At 39.9% G+C, this 26,344-nt stretch overlaps 1 protein-coding gene across 1 annotated transcript in view; it reads right to left on the reverse strand.

The window, feature by feature from the left end:
• Nucleotides 1-293: 293 nt before the first annotated feature.
• Nucleotides 294-26,344, reverse strand: part of mgat5 (alpha-1,6-mannosylglycoprotein 6-beta-N-acetylglucosaminyltransferase) — a 71,140-nt gene continuing 45,089 nt past the window's right edge. The window contains exons 11-17 of the mRNA XM_077550735.1: nt 18,950-19,083; nt 9,171-9,320; nt 4,222-4,368; nt 4,007-4,123; nt 2,235-2,309; nt 1,975-2,132; nt 294-1,893 (exon numbers count right to left, since the gene is read on the reverse strand). Of these exons, the coding sequence (XP_077406861.1) occupies nt 1,695-1,893; nt 1,975-2,132; nt 2,235-2,309; nt 4,007-4,123; nt 4,222-4,368; nt 9,171-9,320; nt 18,950-19,083 (980 nt within the window). The 3' untranslated portion in view covers nt 294-1,694. The remainder of the gene's footprint in view (nt 1,894-1,974; nt 2,133-2,234; nt 2,310-4,006; nt 4,124-4,221; nt 4,369-9,170; nt 9,321-18,949; nt 19,084-26,344) is intronic.

Below are 26,344 nucleotides of genomic sequence, written 5' to 3' on the forward strand. Positions count from 1 at the left end.
TGATAATCAAAGCCTACGATGAGACGGGCGCGGTATCGTAAAGGCACATCATGCTCTCTGAAACATCGACCTTGCTGCACGCCACTCATCTGTGAGGAAGCAAATGAATACAAAGTCTGAAGCAAAAACAGCTTGCCAGAAACGATGTGGATATCTGGACTCACACTTGAGCTTGGCTATGAAACTCCTGCTGACTGTCGCAGTAAAGTGAGGCTGCTACTAAAGATGAGACGAATGAACTTAAATCACCCGTCATTAATTTCAAAGAAGCCTCCCCTGACTGATAGCAACCATACAGTGAGCAATGCTTTATTGACATAATCCAAGTATTGCGCCTCAATTCTCATTAACTGCTCAAACCAACAGAAGTATACAATGCTTCCCTCTGGTGGTCATACATGAAAAGACATGTAAGCCTTCTGGGATATTTTCAAACTTCTCTCTATAAATAAAAGACACCTCTTTTATAAATAAGGAAACAAAGGTAAAGAGCAAAAACACGGATGAACATCAGTATATAAAATAAATAAGAACCCATAAAAACAACGTACAGTGTTAATATTTTGTTAAACTTACGCAAATACAAATGTATAGTGCACTTTAACCTGTTTGAAAGTGTATCTGCAAGCAATTTTTGTTGGCATTATTTGGGGGTGTTTTGTTTTCAAGGTTTCGTCTATGTTGATGAAGACAAGATTTCCATGTCTCTGAGAAACATGTTATTACAATTGTTCTCTTGATAGCCTTGACTGGGTGATAGCACTGATACAGACCACAGTAATCTATTACATATGTGACATAATAATAATAATAAATCTGTCCATGGTCTACCATGTCCTAAATCCGCCAAGATAAATTGCAGCTTCTGCATGACCCTAAATAGGATAAGTGCTGAGGGGAAAAAAAGAATGAATCATAAAAAAATGACAATCATAATCCTGCCACATGGCGACACCAAGGCAGTTATAGCCAGCGATCTCTATCGTGATCTTCCTACTGGGTGAAACGTGTAGGACCATTCCTCCTTTTGACTTTTGTCCTCTACAGTATATTCAGCATACACTCTTGCTCAACTTTACATTTGTACATAATAGGTATCTTTAAATTAAGTGTGCAATTTTTGAATGAAAAAACAAACAAACAAAAAAAAACTTCCAGGGCAAAATATCCGCAAATAGACATTTCAGAAAATGATCATACCTTCAGAATAAAAATCTAGATCTCTATACAATAGTTGACTTTCATTATTTTAGTACAGAAGTTTGTTACAGTGTAAAACTAGCCATCTGTTTGTTTAGTATGTGTGTTGGGGGCGTGGGTGTTCCAGTGTAAACCTACCTAAAGAAAGAAGAGATTCAGATTAAGCAGGGCCGGGGGCCGGGAGAGGGAGGGAGCAGGTCAGCTGGTGGGGAGGGACAGTTGGCTTGCGTGCGTTTCTGCTCAACCTGGAGACAAACTGGACGCCACTCACTGATATGTGCTGTCGTTTTTCAACAGTTTGTAAGTCCAAGATGACTCCCTTTGTTGATTCAAGTAATGTTACACCACTTCGGGTCAATTCCTGCAGAGGTGCTTCTCATTAAGCAGTCGACAAAACAATAAATATGATCAACACACAACCAGTCTTGTGGTTGTCTGTCCAAAATGCTTCCCTCAGAGGAGCCTGGCTGGTTTTGCTGCTACTGCTACTGCTGCTATAGGCAGGTTTTGCAGAGTGCCACCTGGCCCTTCATGTAGTCACGGCAGGGGCAGACGCGCTTGAGCGACTGGTGGGCGCCGGCGCAGCTGAAGAGAAGCAGGTCGGACTGAAAGATGCAGTGGCGGCGGCTCTCGCTGTAGGCTGGTACCACCGTGTCTGCGCTTGACTCCACCGTCTGGCAGTCCACGCCAAACCTGTTGGATCAATGACAAAATAAACAACACTGCAGTTCATACGAGTGCCACGTGATGACAAAACAAAAGTTTGCACGCAACCTGGCCAGATCCTTGTCCTTGTTGAGGTGTTGAAAGAAGGACGGTTCGCAGATGAGCTGTTGTTCCTGACACACCTGCTTACAGGAGCGTCCCGGCTCCGCCATTTTCACCTGCAGCGCGCTAAGTGGAGGCCACATCACCTGACCGTGACAGAAGTCCTGGCGAAACAGGACGCATCGCAACATCACACAGTCCATCAATCAAAGTCCAATTAGGTTTTTGATTTGCTTCCTACAATATCTCACTAATATGTCACGTACCTGGTTTTCAATGAAGGCATTGACTCTCTGCAGCATCCCCTCGCAGGTGAACTCAAATGGCAAATAAGGTTCAATCTGCTCATCCAAACACAGACATACAATTACTGTCAATAATACAACCGTGATAAAGTGCTGATGTAATAGGCGAAACTAATGCGCATGGCTCAACATTCGAGTCAGATTTGTTGTATTTTGTGTAAAAGGTCCAACAAGGCGTATTTCACAATGCAAGTCCTTATTAACGACTTAAGGCAACGACGACTCGGTCCGCTGGGCAAAACATGGGTGTAACTCATTCTGCAGCCGGTAAATTCCAGGCAACAAAAAAGAGGCCAGGTGTTATGTCTGTTTGAGTTGATTGCATGCTTCTAGCTAACCTAAACCTGCAAACCAGCGGAAGCCAGACATCTTATATGCACAGTTCTCCATTTTATTTTTAAAGTCAATGTTAGGTACATAATATATCCTTCCTGTTAAATAAAAATAAATAAATAGACATTTTAATGTGAATTTTAATGAGATTAAAATAAAAAGTGAATGCACAAATGGATTGTGGTTGCTTTTTTTCCCAAACATCACAAAGCGGATGATTATAGTTTATTTGACCTACAAATAAAAAGCTATGTAGAGGAATACACAGCATTTTACAAGGCCAAGTCTAAGTATAAGCATTATTATAAAATGCGACTGTCATGCTGTGGTTAGGTTAAAGTGAAAGTCAACCATAAACATTTCTTGACAATAATATGGTACATGTGACCTCACTAGTCTAAACATGACATTCTGATTAATATAACATTTGTGGAAAATGAGTTATGAAGCAAAATCCAGCCGTTTTTTATCCATCTCAGGTTGCGGCCAGTTTGCCACTTGCTGTTGACATAAGATGACATCATAGTTGCTCAGGGCTCAGGCAACGACCAATCACAGCTCACCTGTTTTCTTAAGCTGCGCTGTGATTGGTTGGTACCTGAAACCTGAGAAACATTGATGTCATCTTCCGTCGACAGCAACTGGCAAAATGGCTGCACCCTTAGATGGATAAAAATGGCTACATTTTGCTGATTAACTTATATTTATTAACACAATATTTACCAGAATACCATATATAGACTAGTGGGGCTGCATAGAACATATTGAAAAAAAAAATGTAAAAAAATGGGGTTGACTTAACCTTTAACTAACCAGCCGACTCCCTCGGGTAAAACTGGTCTAGGACTGCCACAGCTAAGTGCTACAGCTCAGTACACCACCATATGGATTGCAATGGTCGGCCTTGAGATGGCTAGCGTCGACTGGATAGCAATTGGGTACTCCAGCTATTAAACTGTGAGATACTTTTAGGTACGATAGCACTGCGATGGATGCCGCTGACGTTGGGTGCTTTAGTTAATGGAAACAAAGAAAATTGTGCTGAAGGATTGAAATCAATTGAACTGTAGTGGAACCGGGGCTTTTGAGCCAGGCAGATCAACAAGTGAGGCTTTTGTTATTGCACCAAATCATCCACAACTCATTCAGTGTCCTTGTGTAGTGTGGTGGACATGGGGGGAGGGTAGTTATGCGAGGGCAAGCTGGAGCCTGGCAGGCTCTGGGATCACAAAGCATATGAGGCTCTGTCCGATGAACAAAGTCGTTGTTCTTAATCTCACAAAGCACAATGCAGCAGCAGCAGCAGATTGAAGGCCTGGCGTATTCCCACCTCAGGTTGCTCTGTTAAATATCAATTTAAAAAAAAGAAACAAAATCATGGAGCATTTTGATGCCTTTACCTTCTGGCTGAGGATGGAGCGGATCGCTCGTTCTACTTCGGCAGCATTATCAATATCAACAGTCCACACGTGGGGTTGACCAATATAAACCTCAGCATAGGGATGCTGCGAGGTCAGCTGCATACATGGAGGCAGAGAGCACATTAGCAGTTACTACACAAATGCAAAGGCTTGTGCAGCAAAATGCTTCATTTCAAGTCTGTCAAAAGTGTCACCTCTCTCAGGGTGGGCTTGCCCTTGAAGAAGTCGGTGTTCTTGCTGCTTTTTGCTGGGTTGAACTTGGGGTTGAGGAATGCACACCCATTGGCGATGGCCTCCAGGGGGGCAGGACCCTCGTAGGGAAAGGACAGGCCCACAAACAACTGAAACAGCAAACAAAAACTTGCAGGTCAGGAAGAAAATCACAATGTCACTTTGAGTCCCCAAAAAATTCTGACGGAACTTTTGATTCTTTCACTTGTGCACCACTCAATGGAATCAAATTACCAAACCAAATGTGCACCTCAGGAAAAGTTTTTGGCAAGATGGTCAAAGGCATAAAGCACTTAGGATGCAGATCAAATCAGATTGGTCTAATGTCATCCCTTTTCTATTGACTGCTCCTAGTGGAGAAATGTGCAAGCCATCGCCACAACTTGCTGCTATCAGATTAAAAATCTTTGTAGTCCCTCTGGTTTCAAATCCAATTTCTGAAAGAATTGGAATTTCTAAATTCAAGAGGGTGATAAATAAGAGATGGAAGTATTGCTTTCAAATTTTGTGTCATTTGTTGTGGAAAAACACCAGCTGGGTCTAAGTTGACAGCAACTTAACTTCCAGTAAATCAAACACAGCCTGCTCGTAGCTACTAAAGCTGTTGGCACGAAAATTCATTGAGCGTGTGTGAGAAGCCTCTGGCATTTGTGGATAGCAGCACTTAGCTAGCTGCAATAAACAAGCCTCCAATGTTGGCAAAATAAAATATAGGATGCAGGACATTCTCTTGATAGCAAACAAAAAGGAAAAGACTATGGCAACTATAGCGTTTACATCCCGTTTTGAGCTGGCTACATTTATTCATAGTGATACACCTGTATAGCATTGGAAAAAATGTAACAATTGAAAACGGGTTTTTAAGATGTGTGCTGTAAACCTCTATGTAAAAAAACTCCAGTATTGAATATTAAATAGGGCGAGAAATTCTAACCTGAACCCAGTCTGAAAACTATGGGCTTGCACGAGTGCCCATTGTGAACAGCCAAGGTGTTAATCTACTAATTAGATGATGTTTCAGTCGTAAATGGTCAAATAAAAAGGCTATTGTAAAGATATCTTTGTCCAAATTGTTACAGAAAGCTAGCCTGGAAATCCAGACTCACTCGCGGCTTTGCCGGATAGAGAGTCTGGTCAACTGCCCTATCAGTTGCATTTCTGAGGCGGGGCAAACCTGAGCTAACAGACAGTGGAATGAACCAATGAGCAAAGAGCGGACGGACGTGACGTCAGAAAAGCAACTCGTTTAGATCTTTTTTTTTTTTTTTTGCGGAGACGGAGTAAAAATCCAACATGGCTACTAGACAAAGAGAGACAGTAGTGAATGACCTATGTCATTGCTGTAGGAAAAACTTGAAGATTCATGGTGTCATGAGTCACTCTGTTTTGATATTCAAACATCGTTAGCGAAAACGACGTCATGCAAATAGACAAATTTGATTGGCCGGCCTGTTTTGGCTCGTACCGAATCGCTGTCTATGGACGCCTGTCTAGACCCACTTTCTTTTTCAAGAAAGTGGGTGTGGCTTGCCAGGCTAACAGAGAACAGCTTGAAGGGGCAGGCAAGGCCTGGTGGGATGCAATGTGATGTTGATGAGTCTATTTGTTAGTGTCAGGGTGAGAACTATGTGGTCTGCAGCAGCTTCCGTGTGACTGTGCTCACTGTGTTCTGCTCTCCCGGCTTTCAGTAAATGACTGAAAAGTGCATTGGTGACTGTTGCTTTCCTTTCCCACAAGTCAGAGAATTACAGTAAGTACACTAAAACCTCAAAGAAGCCACTTCTTATTATATTAACAGCTTTTGGGCAGCTAATTGTTTGTCTTCACCTCTGTGATGTCATAGTTCAAAAGTACAACACGAAAAATTAGGGACGACAAAACACCAATTGCAGATGAGACGAACATACTTAATTTGTGGCTGTTAAATTGATTAGTTTACGTAGCACGTAGACTGTGACACAGCATGCAGTTCAATTGTTAATATGCCTCAGCTGAGATATATTCGCAGCAACTTGACAGAGCTATGGATGTAAATAATGAATGACTGGTTGGAGCATGGTTGCATTATGACTGCCTCATCTATCATCGATCTATAGTCCTGGTCACCATTATGCACACACCACCGTACTGGTACCAATACAGAACTGAAATTTTCAGCCAGGAAAAATGACTCAATAAGACAATTTTTAAGTACTTTTTTTTTTTTTTTTATAAACAAAGTATTGGTATTTTTAAGTGCAGGTGTAGTACTTAAGTCAAATGTTTGGTGTAATAACACCATTAATAGGCACCCTTGCAATATTTATATAACCTATGCAAAATAGGCATGTATAGTCCATTTTTGGGGGTGCTCAAGCATGCTTAATTGAATTCAAGTATCTCCAAAATTTGAAAGAGCTTTAGAATTTATTTTACTGTGTTTTTTTTAACTCTTTGTGCAACGCCAACATTTTTATGTGCACCCCTGCGTATAAGGTGTGTGATTGCATTCATTTTTTGAGCAGTAACCCTAACCCTAACCCTAACCCTTTAATATTTTGTTGCTCACTCTATAACAAAGATGACTGCTTCCAAATGTTTCTTAGAAAAATCTAAAAGTGTCTTGGACAAGTGTATGATTCCTTTGACAGGATCAAGGCCTTCAACTATTTGAGGTAAAAGAACAATCAATTATACACCACAGGAAGGATGTTGTTCATTGTATGCTTAATTAAAACCACCAATATTTTTGATTTCCTCTGTCCACATAAGCATTTTCCCAGGTCGAATGCGGTTGGCCCAGGATTTGGTAAAGATCATGGATGCCAATACTTTGGTCCAGACCCGTAAATACTGCACTGACAACACGCCCGATTTGGCATGTCATAGCTTGCTGAGTTTACTCAAAGTAAATGAGATGCTGGCATCATTCCAGTTAACTGCTTAATAGCAGGTTTCTAACAACAGGTGGCAGCAAAACACAGCACTTCTCCACATGCAAGATGTGTTGTGTAAGTGCAGGCAAAAGCTCCTCAACCTTGAGGAACAGTCGACCTCTATTTATAGGTACTAAAAGGGGAGGGGAACAAAGACAGTCACTGAGAGAGATTGAGGGTGCTATTGTTGCTGTGAGGAGTGAAGGCGCGCACACGCTGAAATATTCAAAGGCAGGCTAGATGACGCCCGCATGATTAGGTCTATAGCGCTGGATGATGAATGACAGCAAGTGTTTTGTTGTTGAGGAGCAATCAACCTGACCTTTGGATAGAAAATGTCATCGCTTCCTGATTTTATTGTGACATTTGTGCAAAATGTTAAGATGAATGCCGCTGAATTCACCAATTATGGCCACAGACATGTTTTGTGAAGTCACAGTGGTCTTGACCTTTAAGTGGATTTTAATGGCTGGCCACATGTGGTGAGTTCCACTAGTACCCGATCTAAACAGTTTCTCATTCAGAGATATATGAGCCATGCCAAATATATTGACACACTTGAAGAATATACATTGAACTGATAGAGTTTGAGAATAAACTAAAGTGAGATAATAGGAGAGGGGCAAAGCTGAGCCCACCCAGAACCTAGTGTAAATATTAAAATGCGAGATGGGAACATATAGTTCAGGGAAGGACATTCCCCATGGAAATTTTATTGTACAACTGAAGGTTCAACTCCATGAGGCCAATTGGCTCAGGCAGTCTGTCTGTTGGCATCATTTCAGACACCGGCATCATTTCCGAGGACACGACAACGAGACTGATCCTGACAATGAGACGGAGCCTGGCATGTTTGATTGGAGAACTTGCCCAGTTGTTGGTTTCGGATACAGAAGATCATGAGGACTTCGGATTAGGGTTGATAAAAAGCAGCGCGAATACATTGTTATATACTTCAAGTACAACTGAACTCACTGTTTACATTGTTCTTCAACCAAACTTAGTTTTGTTCCGCTCGCTGCCTTTTTAAAAACATGTGCTAGCACTAGCATATGTTTTAGCATAATAGCATGCTACCATATGTTTTGAGCTAGCGTATGTTTAACCGTACGTGCACCCAATAGTGCAGTGCGCCTTATGTGTGTGTTAAACACAGAAATAGCACCCGTAACTTTGACTGCGCCTTATAATAATAGAGTTTTTTCATCATGGTCCTGGTTCGTTTCCTATGCTCTGCTGCCACCTGCTGGCCGTTTGTGTAATAACTACCATTTCTTCAACCGTTCTTTGCCTTCTGTATGCACCAGCATAACCCCCCCCCCCATATAAAACTTATAAATATGTCTTTGGGACACTTAAAACATAAAAAATACAACGTATTTATGCATTTTTGGGAGCAAATGAGTTAGAGATAAAACTGATTTTTTCCCCCAACAGTCAGAATATTGGCACTGAGTTATGAAAGTTTGAATACCAAAAAAAGGGACACATTTTATGTTTGTCTAATTATTTTTCACTAAATCTGCCTTGAAAATGAATGTTAAATAGTGTGGTGGACTGGAAAACACTACAGGATCAATGTTTGAAGTCTTCCCTAGTTTCAGTTCAAGTTTGACAATAATACTAAGGAAAATGAGCATCTTACACAGGTTTTTCCTAAACAGGGTTCCAGGCCAATAAAATTGTGCCATTTGGGGCACCCTTGAAAGCCCAGGTCAAGTTTGATAAAAAATTAATTTTAATTTGTCACTATTCAATTCTAGCCTTAGTTAAAAGACTGTATCCACATTTTGACATCATTTTGCCATGAAATCAAAGCAAACGCATCAAAGACGTATGACCCTTCTGCCTACTAGTGCATCTTGGCTTTCGAATGATAAGGGTTTGGGTTTTTTGGTGTGTGAAAGACACAAAACTTAACTCTTTGACTGCCATGGACGTTAAAAGATGTCAAGTAAAAACCTACGGAGGGCCGCCAATGACGTTAATGAGCAAACCTTGGTTTCTCGGAGGAGAAACTGCAAGTCGCGTCCACTCAAGATGCCATGGTTTCTCACGTAGCTTGGGAGGTGGACAGTGCTTGTGCCATGCACAGTGCCATGTACTTCCATGTAGCTGTGGATGATATCAAGGTATGTTTTCTTGTCCTATGACAGACACAGGGGGGGGGGGGGGCAATTAATTCAGACAAGGTCAAGCTAACTAAAATCGAAACTTCATTTAATTGTGCCAAAAGCGACACTATTACTATTTGCAATACAGACTGGCAGAAAGTGGAATAAAACAAAGCAAAAATAAACGCAAATACATAAATACAACAATATTTACATAATACATTAGCACATAGCATATGATGAATAATAGGTTCACAAGAGAATGACAGAAGCTTTATTATTTGTCACAGTGCATTCAAGTCGTATGGGTAAAAAAATTTAATTGAAAAGAAGATTGACCAAAAGTAAGGTAGACTTTGGAACCAAAGAGGTTAATAAAACTGCTCTAATAAGAGTTTGTGGGTGTTGGCATTCATGGTGAGTAGAGAGGGTGGGTGTCTTGCCAATGAGTGTTTTATAGCTAACTAGACAAGTGAATTTGCTTTAAAATTTCGGGGGGAAAAAGCCCCCTGGAAAGGTCATATTAAGTTAAGAATTCAACCGGAATTGGCTTGCTGACATAGGCATGATTAGCGAATCAGCGTTCTAGCGCAGAGTTCAGGCCCTACCAATCACCATGCAAAATTGCAACAACTTGTCATTAAGTCAAAAGCACAATTTGTTCAAATTTTGGCAAATTGCCTCCACTATAAACTCGGATGTGGATCAAAGGGTCATTTTGATACATTGAACATTGATTTGCTACTTCTGGGGGAAGCGAGGCTTCACTTTTGCTGAAGTTGCCAAGTTTAAAATTGACATACAAGCTGACTTAACACAAGGCAGCCTCTCAAAAAATGTTGCCTCAACACATTCGCCAGCTCTCTCCCGTGTGTGGCTTAAATTTCAGGTAGCCACTCGTCAGATTCCCACTGGGCCAGGCTATCAGATGCCTCGAGCCAGCCTGCTGTAACTAAAGCAGGCAGGTGTGTGTGCATGTGCGGATGTGAGCAAGAGAGAGAGAAAGAGAGCAAGACATAAGGTAAAATCCGTAACACTACTTGTTTAAAAAAAGAAAGAAAAATATCCCAAATCGAAGGTTTGGGGGGTATACAGCGGGCTTAACATAAAAATGACAAATTTTCATATTGTTTACATAATTACCAGTACCTACAGGTTGGGGGAAAAAAAAAGAAGCACTGATTTAGACTTTCATACATAATGTAGCATTATGCTTCACATACTGTAGGGCTGGGCGATATGGCCCAAAAATAAAATCTCAATTTTTACAGACATTCAGGACGATTACGATTTTAATCTATTTTAATCTAATAAACCCAACACACATTTATTTAAAGGTTTCATTTATTAAAAAATAATTCCTGTGCAAAATGTTCAGACAACAATAATGTATAGTGATTCTAAATTAGCTTTGACATAAACTGAACATTCATAGTTTTTTTTTTTTTTTTAAATGCCACAATTCAGTAATTGGTAGCTCTTGTAAAGCACCCATCCAGTATTCTGCCACAAAAACATTTCAATGCAACACAACATAAGAACAACAGCTTTTAATAATCTAAAAGAAAAAATTTGATGTCACAATTTAGAAAATTTTCAACGATTCGATTTTTAAAACGACGATGTATCAAATTAATTTGATTTATTGCCCAGCCCTAACATACTGTAATTAAAAGTACATTTAAAAGCAGTTGCAAAAGAGTGAAAGGCATTTAAAAGCAAAGACATAAAATATGTCTTACTGTACAATACAGGAACAATATGTTCATGAACATGATTTCAAAATTACTTTATAAGACCTTAAATACAGGTATTGGAAAAAAACATAACTTTTAACCAGGATTTAGAAGCATTTGCCCTTTTTTGTTATGTTTGGCAACTTCATTTAATATTATTCACTCTAGTAATAAAGGATATCCACAAATCGGGGTACCATATTGAGCTCAGAGCATTTGATATTGCTCAATTGCCTTACCATCTGAAGCGACAAAGTTTAAGTACTGGTAGCTAAAAATGCAACTATACATCATGTATTATCACCCCACCCTGGAGTAGGAGGCCGGTTTGTATTGTTTTCTCTTCTAAGCAGCAACAACTGGCATTGCCACATTCAGTCTAAATCTGTAGCAGTGATAGAAAGTTGACTTGCACCAAAGCTTCTCATTTAAACAAAACGCCTTTTCAACAAGCTAATTGGTTACCTGTAACATGCAAATAAAAATTCTTATTTCAAAGAAACCTCAAGACTCCACAAAAATATGATATGCTTTTGTTGTGTCCTCTTTCGACTGTGCAGTCGAACAGCATATGTGGCCTAGGAGCCTTCAAGGCAGTCCTTACATAAATCTTCACGGTCAGAGGACATCACTCGCTAGATGCTATTTGAAACATTGCTCTCATACACATGCACTACTGGATTTGCAGATATAGAAAAAGAGAAAGGAAAGGCCAAGAGATGCGCAGAAATCAAAATGATGATAGCAAAATACTAAGAAAAAAATAACACAACCAGGCCATTTATCTGTATCCACAAGTAATATGTAATCTGAAACCAGGAAGTGGATTGATTAAGGGAGGAATAAAAATAATTGCGTTCGCTAGAGAGGTTGACTAAAGGTGGCCAAATGGAGTAAGAGGAGCTGAGTTTAATGATCTTATAAATCAGAAGGGAAGGGTAACCCCTAGCTGGGAGATGAAATGGGAAAGGCAGCATCTGCTTTCCGTCATCATAGGCAAAGAGCAGAATAAACCTGGAAGATTTACTACCTCAAACCCTACAATCTCCACAAGATCAAACGGATTCTGTTCATAATGTAATGCAAACACACATTCACTTTATTTACAGAGGCCTGCAGAAAGGAATACAATCTATTAGGGCTGCACAGCATATTGAAAAAATATCGATATCGCGATATTGGCCCATGCAATATGCATATTGCAAATGAGTTGTTGAGATGTTTTATCATGGAATTGTACACTTTTATTTGAATTTGACCAGTCAGGAGCAAACTTTAATGTGCATCGCCATCCAAGGCATATATATCTAAGGTATTTACAACTAACTAAGAATACATTGAGCTTGCTTATTTTGCAGCATGAATTTTTTTTTTATTATTTTATTAGATAATCATTTCATAATGTCATTTCTTAGGTACATGTTCCCTTGTTTCTCGCGGGTGTTACATTCCCAAAACTACCCGCGATAATGGAAATCCGCATAATTTATTTTTTCCGTTTATTATGTTTTTTCATTTTGGTATGATTTTTTGTTTATTATGAATGCTTTTTCATTCATTATATATGTTCTTTTTTCATGTACAGTAATTTTTTCCATTAAAAGTATGTTTTTTTAAATTTACTTATACAGCACGGTGAATATTTTTTTCGTTTATTCGAAATAGTTTTCCGTTCATACTATATTTTTTAAATTTTTATATATGTTTTAAGGCTAACACCTCACCACACACTTTATACATGCACTTTTCTTGATAGGCGTTAACATTTTCTTACATACTGTATCTCTTAGTTAAATACAGTAGGCTTATACACTCTCAGTGTTCAAACCTTTGTAGATTTTAAAATAATAATAACTATAAAATAGAATTAAACTAATATCCCAAACATTTATTTGAGAAACAAAAATATAACGGCGATCGGTCAATTCCAGGACAAATCCGGCGTTTGTCGGCCCTTTATCTCTGGGACGCAGGACACCGAGGAGTTTCAAACGGCTAGTACTGGTTCGGGGCGGACAATCTTAATTTTAATGATGAAGATACGAGGCAGGACATGTAAACCCATTTTGACCAGGGTCACATCGCAGCGGTGCCCCTGAAACTCTACTTGAGCGATATGGCGGGCGCGGGCCTGTGTGAACCGTGCGGCGGGTCGCAGGCGGCGCGCTGAACTGTGTGATGGCGGCGATAGATGGCGCGTGCATACACTGTAAAAAACAAACATACCAAAAAGCACACTGTAAAAAATCCACAAAACAGCGAAGCTGCGAAAGATGAACCCGCGAGAAACGAGGGAACAGTGTATTGCAATAATATTGATATATATATATATTCAACAACTCTATCGCATATTGCATGTTTTTCCTACGTTGTGCAGCCCTACAATCTATCTAATCTTCAGTTTGGACTGAGATCAAAATGCTTGATTCTGGAGTCAATCACACATACAGTAAAACGCCACACAGTATGTTTATAAACGATACAGATTTAAGTGCTTTGCCTACCAGGTGGCTATGGGTAAGTGCATTTACACAAGGTGTGATCAAAAACACTTCTCGCTTGCTTAACTTTCATGTCTGTATGTATTCTTGCTCGGCTGTCAGATGCAGCAGCAGCAGCTGCTGTCAAGAGGAAAGCCAGAGGTTCATCATAATGCAGAGAGGACGCTGCACATTCTCAAGATGCATTCATTCAATGTCAACGGGACCTCTGATGAGCTAGTGATCTGTAATACATTTCTGACGACTGCTTCAGGAGTTTGAGGCTTTATCAGTAAGTAGATATTTGTTCTTAACACTATGGCTGTCAAGATTAGTTGAATAGAGTCGTCACAACTACGTCGATGACCAACTCCGCTGTTGGCTAATTTAATAGTCTACATCATCATCATTTTTTGCAGTTTTGTTTGTCCTCTGGAAACTCCCTTATCTCCCACTGTTCTTGCGGGTTGTCTGCCTGTCTGTGACACACATGCGTAGTAGTGGTAATCCGGGACTGGGTCATCCGTAATGTAAACCGCAAAGCTATGGCAGTGTCATGGCTATCCTGTTTTTGTAACATAATTTTACAATTATGGCAGATTTCACTAAGAATACTTAATGCGATGTGAACCTGCCTTCCATTGCAGCACAGCAGTGAAAGAAAACAAAAGGCACATTGTGGCTGATGCCTGATTCCATTTGGGACAGTCGTGCCTGGAAGCTAGCCTTCGATAGCACACAAAGGTTATGGTGTTTAGATGTTAATGTTGTAAGTAACACAATATCACATTTTCTTATGCTATAATATTGTAGCGTCTACTATGGATTACGGAGGCACTAATCAATTAACTCCAGTTTCTTCACAACCAAAACACAGCTACTGTATGGTCAACAGCACATATACTCACTGATTTTCTATGGTTCCCACACTCACCAACAAAATGACTTGTTCAGAAACTAAAAAACAGGAACACGCAAAAGTAACAGAACTTGACATGTTAGTTACAACCCCTCAATAGCAATAGATAAAACAAACATAGCCCCCTTCATTAAAACACGTTTCAGTGCTTAAAAAACCCATTCTTCTAATCATTAGTCAAGTTAAGAAGCATTCGCTATCATGCTTCCTCAGATGTCTACTGAAACATTGTCACTCATTTGCAACATTAGGTTGCAGAAAAAACAAAGGAAGGGAAAGTGTTCAAGTAAACTAATTTACCTGTCAAAACAAGGGATGAGACACGTTTTCTGTTTATGCACTTGTGAGTGTTGTGTGTAGGCTGACTGCCCATGCTGCTTTGCATATGCAAACTAATGAGCGTACAGTTTATGTCCCTGTAAGCGCAGTGTAAATTGTCTTCCTCCACTATGTCCTCTGATCTGCTGTCAAGGGCCTGAAGCGATCCTTCATGCTCCTCTTACATCCTGCTTTTATCACGCTGCTTCTGCTTTATTGAGAGGGTCAATTAGAGACTAAAATGTCTATTATGATCGGATGAGTCAGGTGCAAATATTTGTACAGAAAAATGTGAGTTGACCCTTCACCCCTTTAAAAAATATTGCGTGCATATAACTGTATACACAGACTTGGAATGGCTTTAGAAAAAAAAACATGTTGATTTGGGGTGGTCTCTGGTCTCATCTCTCTTACGTTTCCAATACTTCAACTTGGTTGCCATGGAAACCGCTCAATAAGTTGGTAAAACCATTGTAGTTCAGCATTGAAAGTATCCATTTTACGTTTGATGCAGTCCTTTTCAAATAGTGGGACAGACCAACCCACTTAGAAACGAGCAATAACACATCCACTACAGTAGGTGGCAGTGGCTTTCTCACACAGGGAATATTAGCTCCTGTGCAGAGATTTCCTTACAACAATTTTATTGACAAATTGTACTATTAATAGTTGCGACGGAAAGTTGCAGGGGCGCAAAACATTTTCATCTTCTTGAGGATAGGGGTAACAAAATAATTGAGAAACACTGGTTTAATGTCAAATCCTGGGGTCTTTTTGAAAATTAAGATCAACAATTGCTCGAAAATAAATTGGTTGTGGATGAAAATAGTGGTTAGCCTTGGTAGCTATTGCTATTCCGAACAATGCTAGCATTCAAATATTCATACCAGCACAACCAAGGGACTGGCAGCCAGGAACAAGGACAGTGGCGTGAAGCAAAGCAACAATGCACGGACAACAACTGTGTGTGATAATGACAATTTTATCCATAATACAAGGACAACTCAACATCATTACACTTGCCGCTTTAGACACTGTTGTAATAGTTGGCGTAATACGGCACAAGGATGCATTAATATGCTGTAAGCGTGTGGAAATACTTTACCGAAAATGAGACCACTAGCAAGGTCCCTTACAAGTCTGTCCTAAAAAAAAAAAAACAGTGAACAAGAGAAATGCTTAGCTTTTTTGAGCCTGGCAAAGAGGACGCTGAAGAAAAACTTGCAGGCTCCCACCCATTTTGACAACTACTTTCAGCATATATTTTTAATCATTTGCTTTTATTTGTATCTATGCCAGTCTGCCGAAATAGGACTTTACATGAACCACTGTGTGATGGAAAAAAAGTTGAGTTGAGTCGTAAACAAGCATCTACATTTGACAAAATTGCCTGACTTCAGGTTTATCACATTACAGACTACAACTACAAAAAAATCAAAAAAATAGTCTCCTTCAACTAAATATTCTCAATGATTTTTTTGTTTTATTTTCATACCTCACAGGCAAATGGCAACCACCACATATATGGAAAGATTTTCACTCAGTTCTGAATGTAATATGGTTTAAAATATTATCTTGCTGCCTTCTTTTTAGCAGCATCAAACAAGAATAAATTTGCTCCACTTCCCATTTTTCAAATATTCATTTAAAAATGAGAATCCTTTGACATTGACTCCGCCAACATGAACAAAGTGAAGGAGAGACAGCCCAATTTAAAAGATAGCGGGAGGGAAACAAAGCAAGCCAGTCTTCAAGCTATCAGTAGGCCCCAAAATGGCCCTTTAATTAAAAACAAGAGGTAATGAATACGCTGGGGAGAGTGATTAGCAACGAATGCCTCTTGCTGTGAACTGATGGATCTCCCTGGTCAGCCTTCTGAAAGCTGCAGTGAATGGAATACTGCTGTGTGAAAGTAAGCTAACCAAGGCAGCACATAAGCCAGTGACTTGTATGGAATTGTTATGCAAGTCTTTGTCATACAATTATTAAGGCTTTTATTTAAGTTGATACTTTTGGATTTGTTTTTTCAGTACTGTAGGCTAATTTGATTGATTTGAGGTGCAGGATCACGAGGCACTAAATGGACTTCATGTCTACAGAAGTCAGGTCCATAATAGTAACGTTCCGTAAAGTGTGGTTTCTTGGGGACAGGGACAATAGTGGAGGACTTGAACCAGACCGGCAACGTCTCCAGTGAGGTGTTGCCAGCTCACCTGCACAGTGACTCCCCGTACACATTATACTGACGCAACTGTCGAAACGTTTTGCAGTGGGTCAGAGGTGCTTGGAGACAATGGTGATGGTTTTGAGGGGCACGGAGCAGTGCTGAAAGGTGTGCTAGCTGAAGCTATCAAAGCAAAAGTGGTGGGTCATGAGACATTGAGCGAGCGCCAGGTCGTTCACACCTTGGAAAGCTTTGAGTTTATATTGTAGTTGGGGATTTGCCTAAATCTTGGTTTATGCTTGACCATGTACATTCCACGCCGAGATAAGATGTGCGGAATCCAGCCAGCATAACTTTTGCAGCCTTTCATACGCTGCATGGTTTGCCCCCGCTGTTCATCGATATTCTCCCAGACTATAGGAGGCAGTACAGCATCTACGGCATATGAGGAACACTTCACCATTTTTATTTTCAATAAACTATCGATAACAACAGTTTAGGGTGAACAGTCTACATACAGTTAACAAAATAAATGAAAACAAAGAATTGGGAAGATAGAGAAGATAGAGAACACTGCTCTTTACAACAGCTTTTGCTTGTCCACCATGTTTTTCCCTTTGGACAGTCCGCCGTAGTTTACAAAGTTTCATAGGTGTGTGGTGTGGCAAATATGGGCAATGCAGAAACCATGCGGAGGGGCAAGGTTGCCGAATTGACATGACTTTGCCGCGTGCAGCCGTGGGAACCACGTGGACGTGTCAGCCATCACCCAAGCTTAAGCCCTCTTCAAACAGCCGCAGTGTTGGTGGCAGTGAACAACTGCCATCTCTCAGAATATGCAACTCTAGCATTTCTCACCTCTTTGCTAAACCGGTATTTCGTGTAGCTTTAGTCTTTTTTTCTTCACAAATCGGTCTGTTCTTATGGTCATTGTTCTAACACACCCTGATGTGTGTTGGTACAGTGCATTCCTCACAGAAGTTAACATACTGTATGAGGTCACAGTATCAGTGTACTCATCCAGACTGTCACAGCCACGAACATCTCCTAAACACATGCACAGCTCCTCCAAAGTCTCACTGATCCAGCGCCAATCTCTTTCACGTCCTTGCAATAGGTTTACAGAGCTTCGACCTTTGTATGCAGGGATCAGTGAGCAGTGGCACTTTTTTCTTCATTTTTGGTAATTCTGGCTAAACGGTTCAGATAATGGATGGATGATTTGTCATCACTGCATTTATTTAGATACAATAGTGCAAGGCGACGTTTACCATTAATAACAAGTGAGCATTTGCATATAAATAACCTAGCATGCTATGGACGTTTTGACTGAAGGAATTCTAGTTGTTTTCATTTCATAGGGAATGTTATCATGAATAACTAGATGACATAATTGTATGACACACGCATATGCCTGTACATGACTGAGCGCGCAGTGGACTTACGAAAAGTCACTGTATTTATTTTTATGATTTACAGTAATTCCGTGACATTTCTATGCCATGGCTCACCTATTCTACAGGTTTTAAGTGGGCAAATCATGGATCGGTTAAGTTGTTCCACACTAAATTCCAACCAATTGTCAATACCATCGTTGAGGGCGAGAGAGATAGTCGGGCTACCCCTTAATGAATCAATTTAGGTCCAAAATCAACCTTTGTCCATTAGGCAAATATTAAAGGTGATTGACCTACTGACCAGAAGGACCTCACCTTGAAAAAGTGTGTGTGTCTGCATGGTATGCCAAACTATGTGAACATATCTCCAAGTCTCCTAGTCATGTTTGTGGAGGATACAGTAATCTATTGGTCTCTGTGCTGCAGTGTGAGCATGAATTTGAATTTATTGCAACTCCACAGAAAGGCCGATAAGCAGAATTGGATATTCTATACCACACTGCCGTCTAGTTGTACTGTAAATTTTACTCACAATCGTCTCACAGCATATAGAGCACTTATACATTTGGAAATTGGTCGCTTGTGGCTTGGGATTGTTCTGTGTATAATCATATTTATCAGTAATGTGCTAAGTATGAGTTATCATACCTTCCAGAAGTTGTCAACCTTGCCGTAGACTAGAGACTGATTTTGTCTCTTGACGTCATCAATGTGTTTGATATCGCTGGCATTAAGGTGCTGCTCCACTACAAAGCCCAGGAAACTGTTGTCTGGAGTGTGAGCTGTCACAAGTAAAGGAGAAAGCAGTGTTATATTTTCATACACAAACTAAAGTAAGAGTTCATTCATTGCTAATTACTGTGGTGGCTGCCTGTAAGTAGAAGCTCTGTGGCACTTTGGAGTGTCTCAAGGATAAAGATGACAAAACAATATGCCTCTAATATTTTTTCTTTCTTTTCAAGTCTGTTCCTCATAAGAACCTAATTTCTGGATGACAATTTGGCACAGAAAGATGGAGGTCCCTGCAAACGATAAGTCTTCCAGCACTTGCGGATTCTGCCTTCCCCCCCCGTTTCTCCAATGCGCAGTGATGCTTTGTTATTAATATTTAATGACCCATGATGATACAGCAAGTCTGAAGTAGCGGTGTTCCGATCAGGGTTTTATGTTGCCGATTCTGGTATGATTACCCGTGAGTGGAATTGGCCGATATTGATTCTGATATCCATCATATGGATTACCTGCCCATTTGTCAATTTTAGAGCTACTCACTACAGCTGGGGAAAAAAGTCAACCAAGTCGGCCAATCGACTTTAAAAATAGGTGGACTGAAAATGTCTGCCACGAAGCTCCGCCGGAACCATGTTTGAACACTGCCACTTCTATGTATTTCCTTTTTTGGAGACACAAGTAGCAGTGGAAAGAAAGTTATTGAGCTCACTTAAGAGGGAGCTCCACTCGTCACTCATGGACTATTGTTGAAGCATCATTTGCAAGTGACTTTTCGAACACTATTACATCTATAGATAATAATGTGTGAACTAAATGGTGGTTAGAATTTGTTTACGTTAAATGGTAATCGCTAGCGCGCTAATGCTAATCACGATTGCTAACTGCTTAGCATGCGCTAATTTTCTTGCTGTTTAATGCATATCGTTGCTGTCCTGTGAAAAACTCTTATATCCATGTTTTTTTTTGTGTGTTTTTTTGTGTGTGTGTGTGTGTGTGTGTGTGTGGGGGGGGGGGGGGGGTTGTCCTGCATTCAGTTCCACCCCATAAACGTAAAAATGTAAAAAATGACGAAAATTTACATATGTTTTATTTACAGTACAGCGATGATACATACATAAATATAATTAATAAATAATAAATAATGACTAGCTATAGCCACTCAATTCAACACCCATTCAACCTTAGTCGATTACCAATAAATAAATAAATACATGTTTGTTTAGGGGGTGTTTTAATGCGGGGTGGGGGGTTATTCAATGGAATAATAAATTAGAATCAAAGGATAATCAATTTTAGAAAGATTCGTTAGTGATAGCCCTACTGTTCACTAACAAATATTTTAATAAATAATTTAGCTGTCTATTTTTTTTCTTCAATCAATTGATGAATCAATGTCCATCCCTTAATTATAACAGGACATTATACTCCAAATTGAATTGACAGTGCAGAAAATGCACACACAAACACGTTATGATTCGGTTACTGGTTTGGTCTGTAACGTAGTGTTAGGGAAAGGGGGAGGGGACGCTACACTGCACATAGGCTGGTGTCTAGTTGACTGCAGGCTACAAAGAGCGAGCTGTGGATGATAATTTTGTGATCTGCAATGGAAGGCATTGATCAACATATGGCGATCATATACTTTTCCACAGAAGAGTAAAATGTGTATTTACTGAATTACAATAACTTACGAGTTTGAGTCTGAAATCAGCCGACAATGATCCGATTGATCTGAGCACCACTAGTCTGAAGTCCAGGGTAGACAAGTCCTTATATACTTTGTCATGTTCTTGGTCAAACTAACAAATACAAGGAATATAGACAGGAATAACTCAGTTGGGGGCAACGGTGGCTGACTACTACTTCACAGTTCAGAGGTTGAGGGGTTTATATTTGGGCTGTGGCCTTGTGTAGAATTTACATATTCTCCCCATGGGTTTTTCCTTCGGGTACTCTGGTTTCCTCCCTCATCACAAAAAACATGCACTAAAAACTCTAAATTGAAAAGTGATTGTGAGTATGAATGCGTGTTTGCCTGTCTGTCCATCTGTGTACAGGCAGCGTCCAGTCGATGGTTTTCCTGGCCTCTTGCGCCAAGTCTGGGATAGGCTCCTCCAGTACACCATTGTTTACAAGTAGCCAATATTCAGATTAAGGTCAAAATTACGGAAACATTAAAAAAAAAAACATTCACATGCTTTACCAGAAAGAGTTACTGCCGTATCCATGTTCATTGTGCTTAACTGGAACACCCCGTTCGAAAATGTGACACACGGTGTCATTGCACAAAATAGACATTTCCGCTTTTAACTTTCTACGCTCAATAAAAGTTTGTACTACCAACCACGCTAGTTTTCCTCCTCGCTCCAAAAGTGCAGTTCTTTGCTGCTGAATCGTGTTTGTTTACCTCTGTATCTAACTGTGTATCGATTAACACTTTGGCATTTTTGCCATAGAGACAGAAAACGACGCGAAAAACGCTGCGGAGAAATCAATGTATTCAAGAGAGGCTTGTTTAGCAAGTGGGACAGCGCCACAAAAGCACAAGGCAAACGAATGCCCCGTTCAATCGAGGTATTCCAAATACGTTTACATGAACAAGCATTCCGGTTAAGAAAGGGGTAACCCAGGGGTCTTCAGGTTTTTAAACACCCCAATAGAAGCATATTTGGGTTTTTTCACGTGTTGACATGGCCTTTCAAAACCCGAATGTTGCCAATATTTGACTTTTAAAAGGGTTGAATGTAAACATATTCAGTAGCCGGGGTTACATGGAGCCTTTTTAGTTATTCCGATTAAAATCATTCTGAATCAAGATCTGTGGTCACCCGTTTACATGTGGCGTGATCCATTCCGACCTGCTGTTACATGCTCCACTCCTTTAAATGGACTGCAACATGAAAAATCAACTTTTTGGAGCTTTTAGCCATGTTAGAATGCTAATTCCTCACCAAAAACATGACCAAACTTGTGTTTTCCTACATTCGCCCCTGTATGAGAAATTCTAGGTCATTTTGCTATCCAAGCACCAGCCCCTCCCAACCTGAGAAAACGAGCTGTTGGCACGGTTTGACGTCATTGCGTGCAGCCCCACCCCCGCACCGCCTCTGCGGACTAAACGCACGCCCACTTTCTCTGAGACCTCCCTCCATGGGATAATTACAAAAGTAGCCTTTATCAATAAACATTCTGTCCAAATGAATTCAAAGCAATCAATTATTCTTCCCATTTGCTTTGCCATTGGCTGTCTTAAAATCCATTGGCTGACACTGGTGTAAACTACAAGTAAAACATTTGTGCTGATGAATTTAAATGAATGGATGGTGTAGTAAATAGTGCGCTTGCCCCATGAGCAATAGGGTGCGGGTTCGCAACTCCGCTGTGGTACTTTTTTTTTTTCTTCTTTCTCCTCCTCCTTTCCTCTAACTTCTTTGCGACCCTCCTCTTCCACGATTTCTTGCGGTAAGGACCCGTTTTGTTTCAAATGTGTATTCAAGAACTGATTGCTTGCGTGACCAAACGCAGAGATCTATCAGCCCGTGAAATTTAGAGTCCATTTTAAAAATCTGTATGCTCCACGAAGCAGCCGGCTCGGACAACGTCATGAGAGGGTTGCGTCAGCCACAGGGGGAGAGGCGGGGTTTTACTGAACCAAGGGTTTAACTTCCGGGTAAGAAAAATAGCCACCGAAATAACTCATATTTCATAAGAAATTACATCGCGATTGTGCCAAAGTTAAGATTTCATCATTATATGCCTATAGTTAACTTTGGAAGGGCTTAAATTTCCATGGTGTAGTCCCTTTAATCAGATCAGCTCCGCGGCAGCCGTCAGACGTGCGGCCATCGATCACATGATTTATCAAGATGGAGTTCATGCATTATTTAGCACAGTAGTTGTGATAGCTTTAACACTTTTATTGAAGCAACATCTTGATAAAAACAAGTTCCAGGCACTTTAAAACAAGTTCTCTCCTCGCAGATGAGCTCTTGGCAAGACACTGACATTTTTACGTATGGAAAGGCAGACGTCAAGACGCATTTACGTAAAGACAGAGCATGCGCATACCGGGCGCAGCCTCGCCATTCTGACGCTTGATCGGATTGATGAAAGGAATATTCCCCACCTGTGATTCCAAATGAAATTCCATTCGGATTCAGCATTTTCATTCCGAGTGAGGTGTTTCTATGGAGCATTTTCATTCCGTTTGGACATTCGGACAAATTCCAATCGGAATACATTACTTCATGTAAACCCGGCTAGTTACACTATTGAGGCTGATCGATGGCTCATTCATTCAGTTGGAAAAGAACTAGCCCAAGAAAATAAAATTAAATAATTTGTTCTTGAAAGCAAGCAGAAAACTAAATCAGTCTTTGACTGTTTTGGTGTGCATTTGTGGTTTGTGCAGAACCTGAGGGTGCTGCTGCGGTCTGAATTCACTAACCAGAGGCCAATTATGGTAACTTATTCCAAAGGGAATTTGCTTCTGTAGAGTAAATAATAAGGATGGGACCTAATGATCATATGGAAGTTGCCATTGCCTGGAATCATGTTCAACACCTCGGCTGTTCTAAATCTTCTCTAAACAAACCACAAAGAATGTCTTGTCTTGTTTGAATTGATATCCATATTCTGAATAAACGTGATGGTTTGAGCTTAACAATATTTTTCTATTTCACTTGATGTACAATGCTGTTTTTGGACACTTGTCAAAAAGGTAAACTGCAACGCTTGCCTGTCTTAACACAGCAGACTGACACACTTTCCTGTCTGGACATGTTGACTAAAATGAACGGCGATACAGCACACAGTTCTCTCTCTGGGCAGCGTGCCATACAAATGTTACTATCACCGTGAAAGGTTGTCTTAACACTGCAAGTGATTACAAACACCAGTGTGGCTTGTAGTCTGTTTAAGATCAGATTTCTTTCAGTTTATTTGCTGCCTTCAAAATCCTGCCCCCATTTGTACTTCCATGCAATACTGTGGACGGTGGAGCCTTTTATCTGCTCTGTCATTTCTCTTTGTGTCATGTGTGGGGGGTAGAGCACAGGAAGCTAAAGGCAAATGAGAATATCTGGTCTTTGTTTATGAGTCACTTAACTTTATGAAGCCAAAATGCCTGAATACATCAACCTGTAAATATAGATTGCAGGGTTACGTCAAACCCAGCCTCCTGAGGATATACTGTCAGGTTACTTTGGCACTACAGCAGTTACTTCCAATGGCTTTGCCAAAACACCTTTATTACGCTTTAAAGTGGGGGTGTCCAAGTTTTTCCTCCAGGGCTACATACAGAAAAAAAGGCCAAAGGGCCACACAATTGTTTAACTTTAATTGTTTGTACACAATAACAACTATCCATCAAGCAATTAAAGTGGACCCCTGCTATTTCTAGGGTTAGAGACTGGTCCTAAAAAATTATTGGGAAATAAAACGAGGATGAATTCCCCATCAAGTACTCTCCACCAACCCCATCCCAATACCCCACCCTCCCTCAAAAAAAACAAAAACAAAAAAAAACAACCTTTGTGAACCGTGAGTGAATCGGTCCACATACTGAATTATAGTTATTTTGAGAAACTGCTAATAAGAGAATTGATGAACCAACTTAAAACTAAAAAGAGAATTGTTGACCAACTTAATTGAATTGTTTCAATTGGTAACACAATTGAATTAAGTTAATCCAACATTAAACTTAATGACCTCATAATTAATTAAATTTAATATATTAACTTTGGATTAACTTAATTCAGTTGTGTGTTACCAATTGAAGCAATTCAATTAAGATGGTCAACAATTATTATTATTTTTTAAGTTGGTTCAACAATTCCCTTTTTAGAGTGTACGTCAAAGTTTTCTGTCAAGATTTTGGGGTGTGCCGTAGAATATATCAAGCCTTTACATGATCTCCACATTAAGGACTAAAACAAGAGCAATCTGTGGTAAGATGACCATTTTTTAAGCAGTTACTTGGGGATCATTTACAGTATGTGATATGCGCCGACCTTGACACGGGACAATAAAGAGAGGAAAACATTTTTGCTTTTCAATTATTAACTGTGCCCCGGTGGCCAATGGTTTTAACACAGCCACATCATAGTTCAGAGGTCATGGTTCAAACCCAAGCTACAGTCTCCCTGCGTGGAGTTTGCGTGTTTTCCTCGTGCGTGCATATTTTTCATGCTGCAACTCCAATACCATTTTAAACAATGTTGCGGCCGTTGTCTTTAGTATGTCTCAGTTCGCTAAAAAATGGACGGTGGCTGTTAAAGGCCCCCGGGCTGTAATTTGGACACTCCTGCTTAATGCCACCATACAATTTGGTTAATATTTCTTAGCGGTGAAGTAAACCCTAAGCTTGCGTAAAAGAACATATAGCTTTACAGAGTTGTGGGCTGATAACTGTTGGCCAGTATTCAGCTTAATTGCCAGAATTTCCTAAGGTGAAACAAGAAATACATTTGGTATACAACAAAAACGTGTGAGAGTGAAAAAAAGCCTGCTTGTAATATTAGTTGTGTTATTAATAGTTACTGAAGTTTTCTTGCTTTATTAGTTCATTGCAAATTTCTACAACTTAAAAAAAAAATTCAACTTGCAATGGCGGGTTGAATAATTTTCAGGGTAATTTATTCATGTTTTGTATTCACTACTTGTTACTCACAAATTTGCTTTCTGTAAATGAACGGGTGGCATATTCAAAGCATCAGAGGCTGCATCAGCCTGACAGATCTTACAGCCATTTCCGCATTTGTCATTTGTGACAAAGCTTCAAAGACAACCCAAGTGAAAGGACAAAAAATACATCTTACTTTTATTCAGTAGTCATGCTTCTCTCATCTATAGTGCCCCAACACATTGGCTTGGGTAATGTCACTCCATGATTTTCTATCACTCATCTTGTTACCAGCTGACCCTGGATGGCCACCAGTCAATCGCAAGACACATACAGTAGTATAAACAAACATTCACATGCAGGTGATTTGGTGCCCCAGGCAAAAGTGTATTTTTTTACTTGTTTTAGTGTAAGCAATGGATAAGGATTTATAACTTACACTAATGTCTGTGCTTTTAAGAAAAGTGCATGTTCTGTTTATTTTCCATTATTAGTTTTTTTCTCTTTTTCATTTGCTTTCTTTTCTATTTTAATGATTATTATTAAATATAATAACTTATTGTACATGATATAAGTTAGTGGCGGTAGGATTAGATAAGTTCTTGTACTTCTTCCTACTCCCTTTGAACATGTAAATTTTGACTTTACCAATAATTATTTTCCTTTTTAACTTTTATTTTCTTTATTTC

Source organism: Vanacampus margaritifer, chromosome 1 (genome assembly GCF_051991255.1).
Source record: "Vanacampus margaritifer isolate UIUO_Vmar chromosome 1, RoL_Vmar_1.0, whole genome shotgun sequence".
Lineage (NCBI taxonomy): Eukaryota > Metazoa > Chordata > Actinopteri > Syngnathiformes > Syngnathidae > Vanacampus > Vanacampus margaritifer.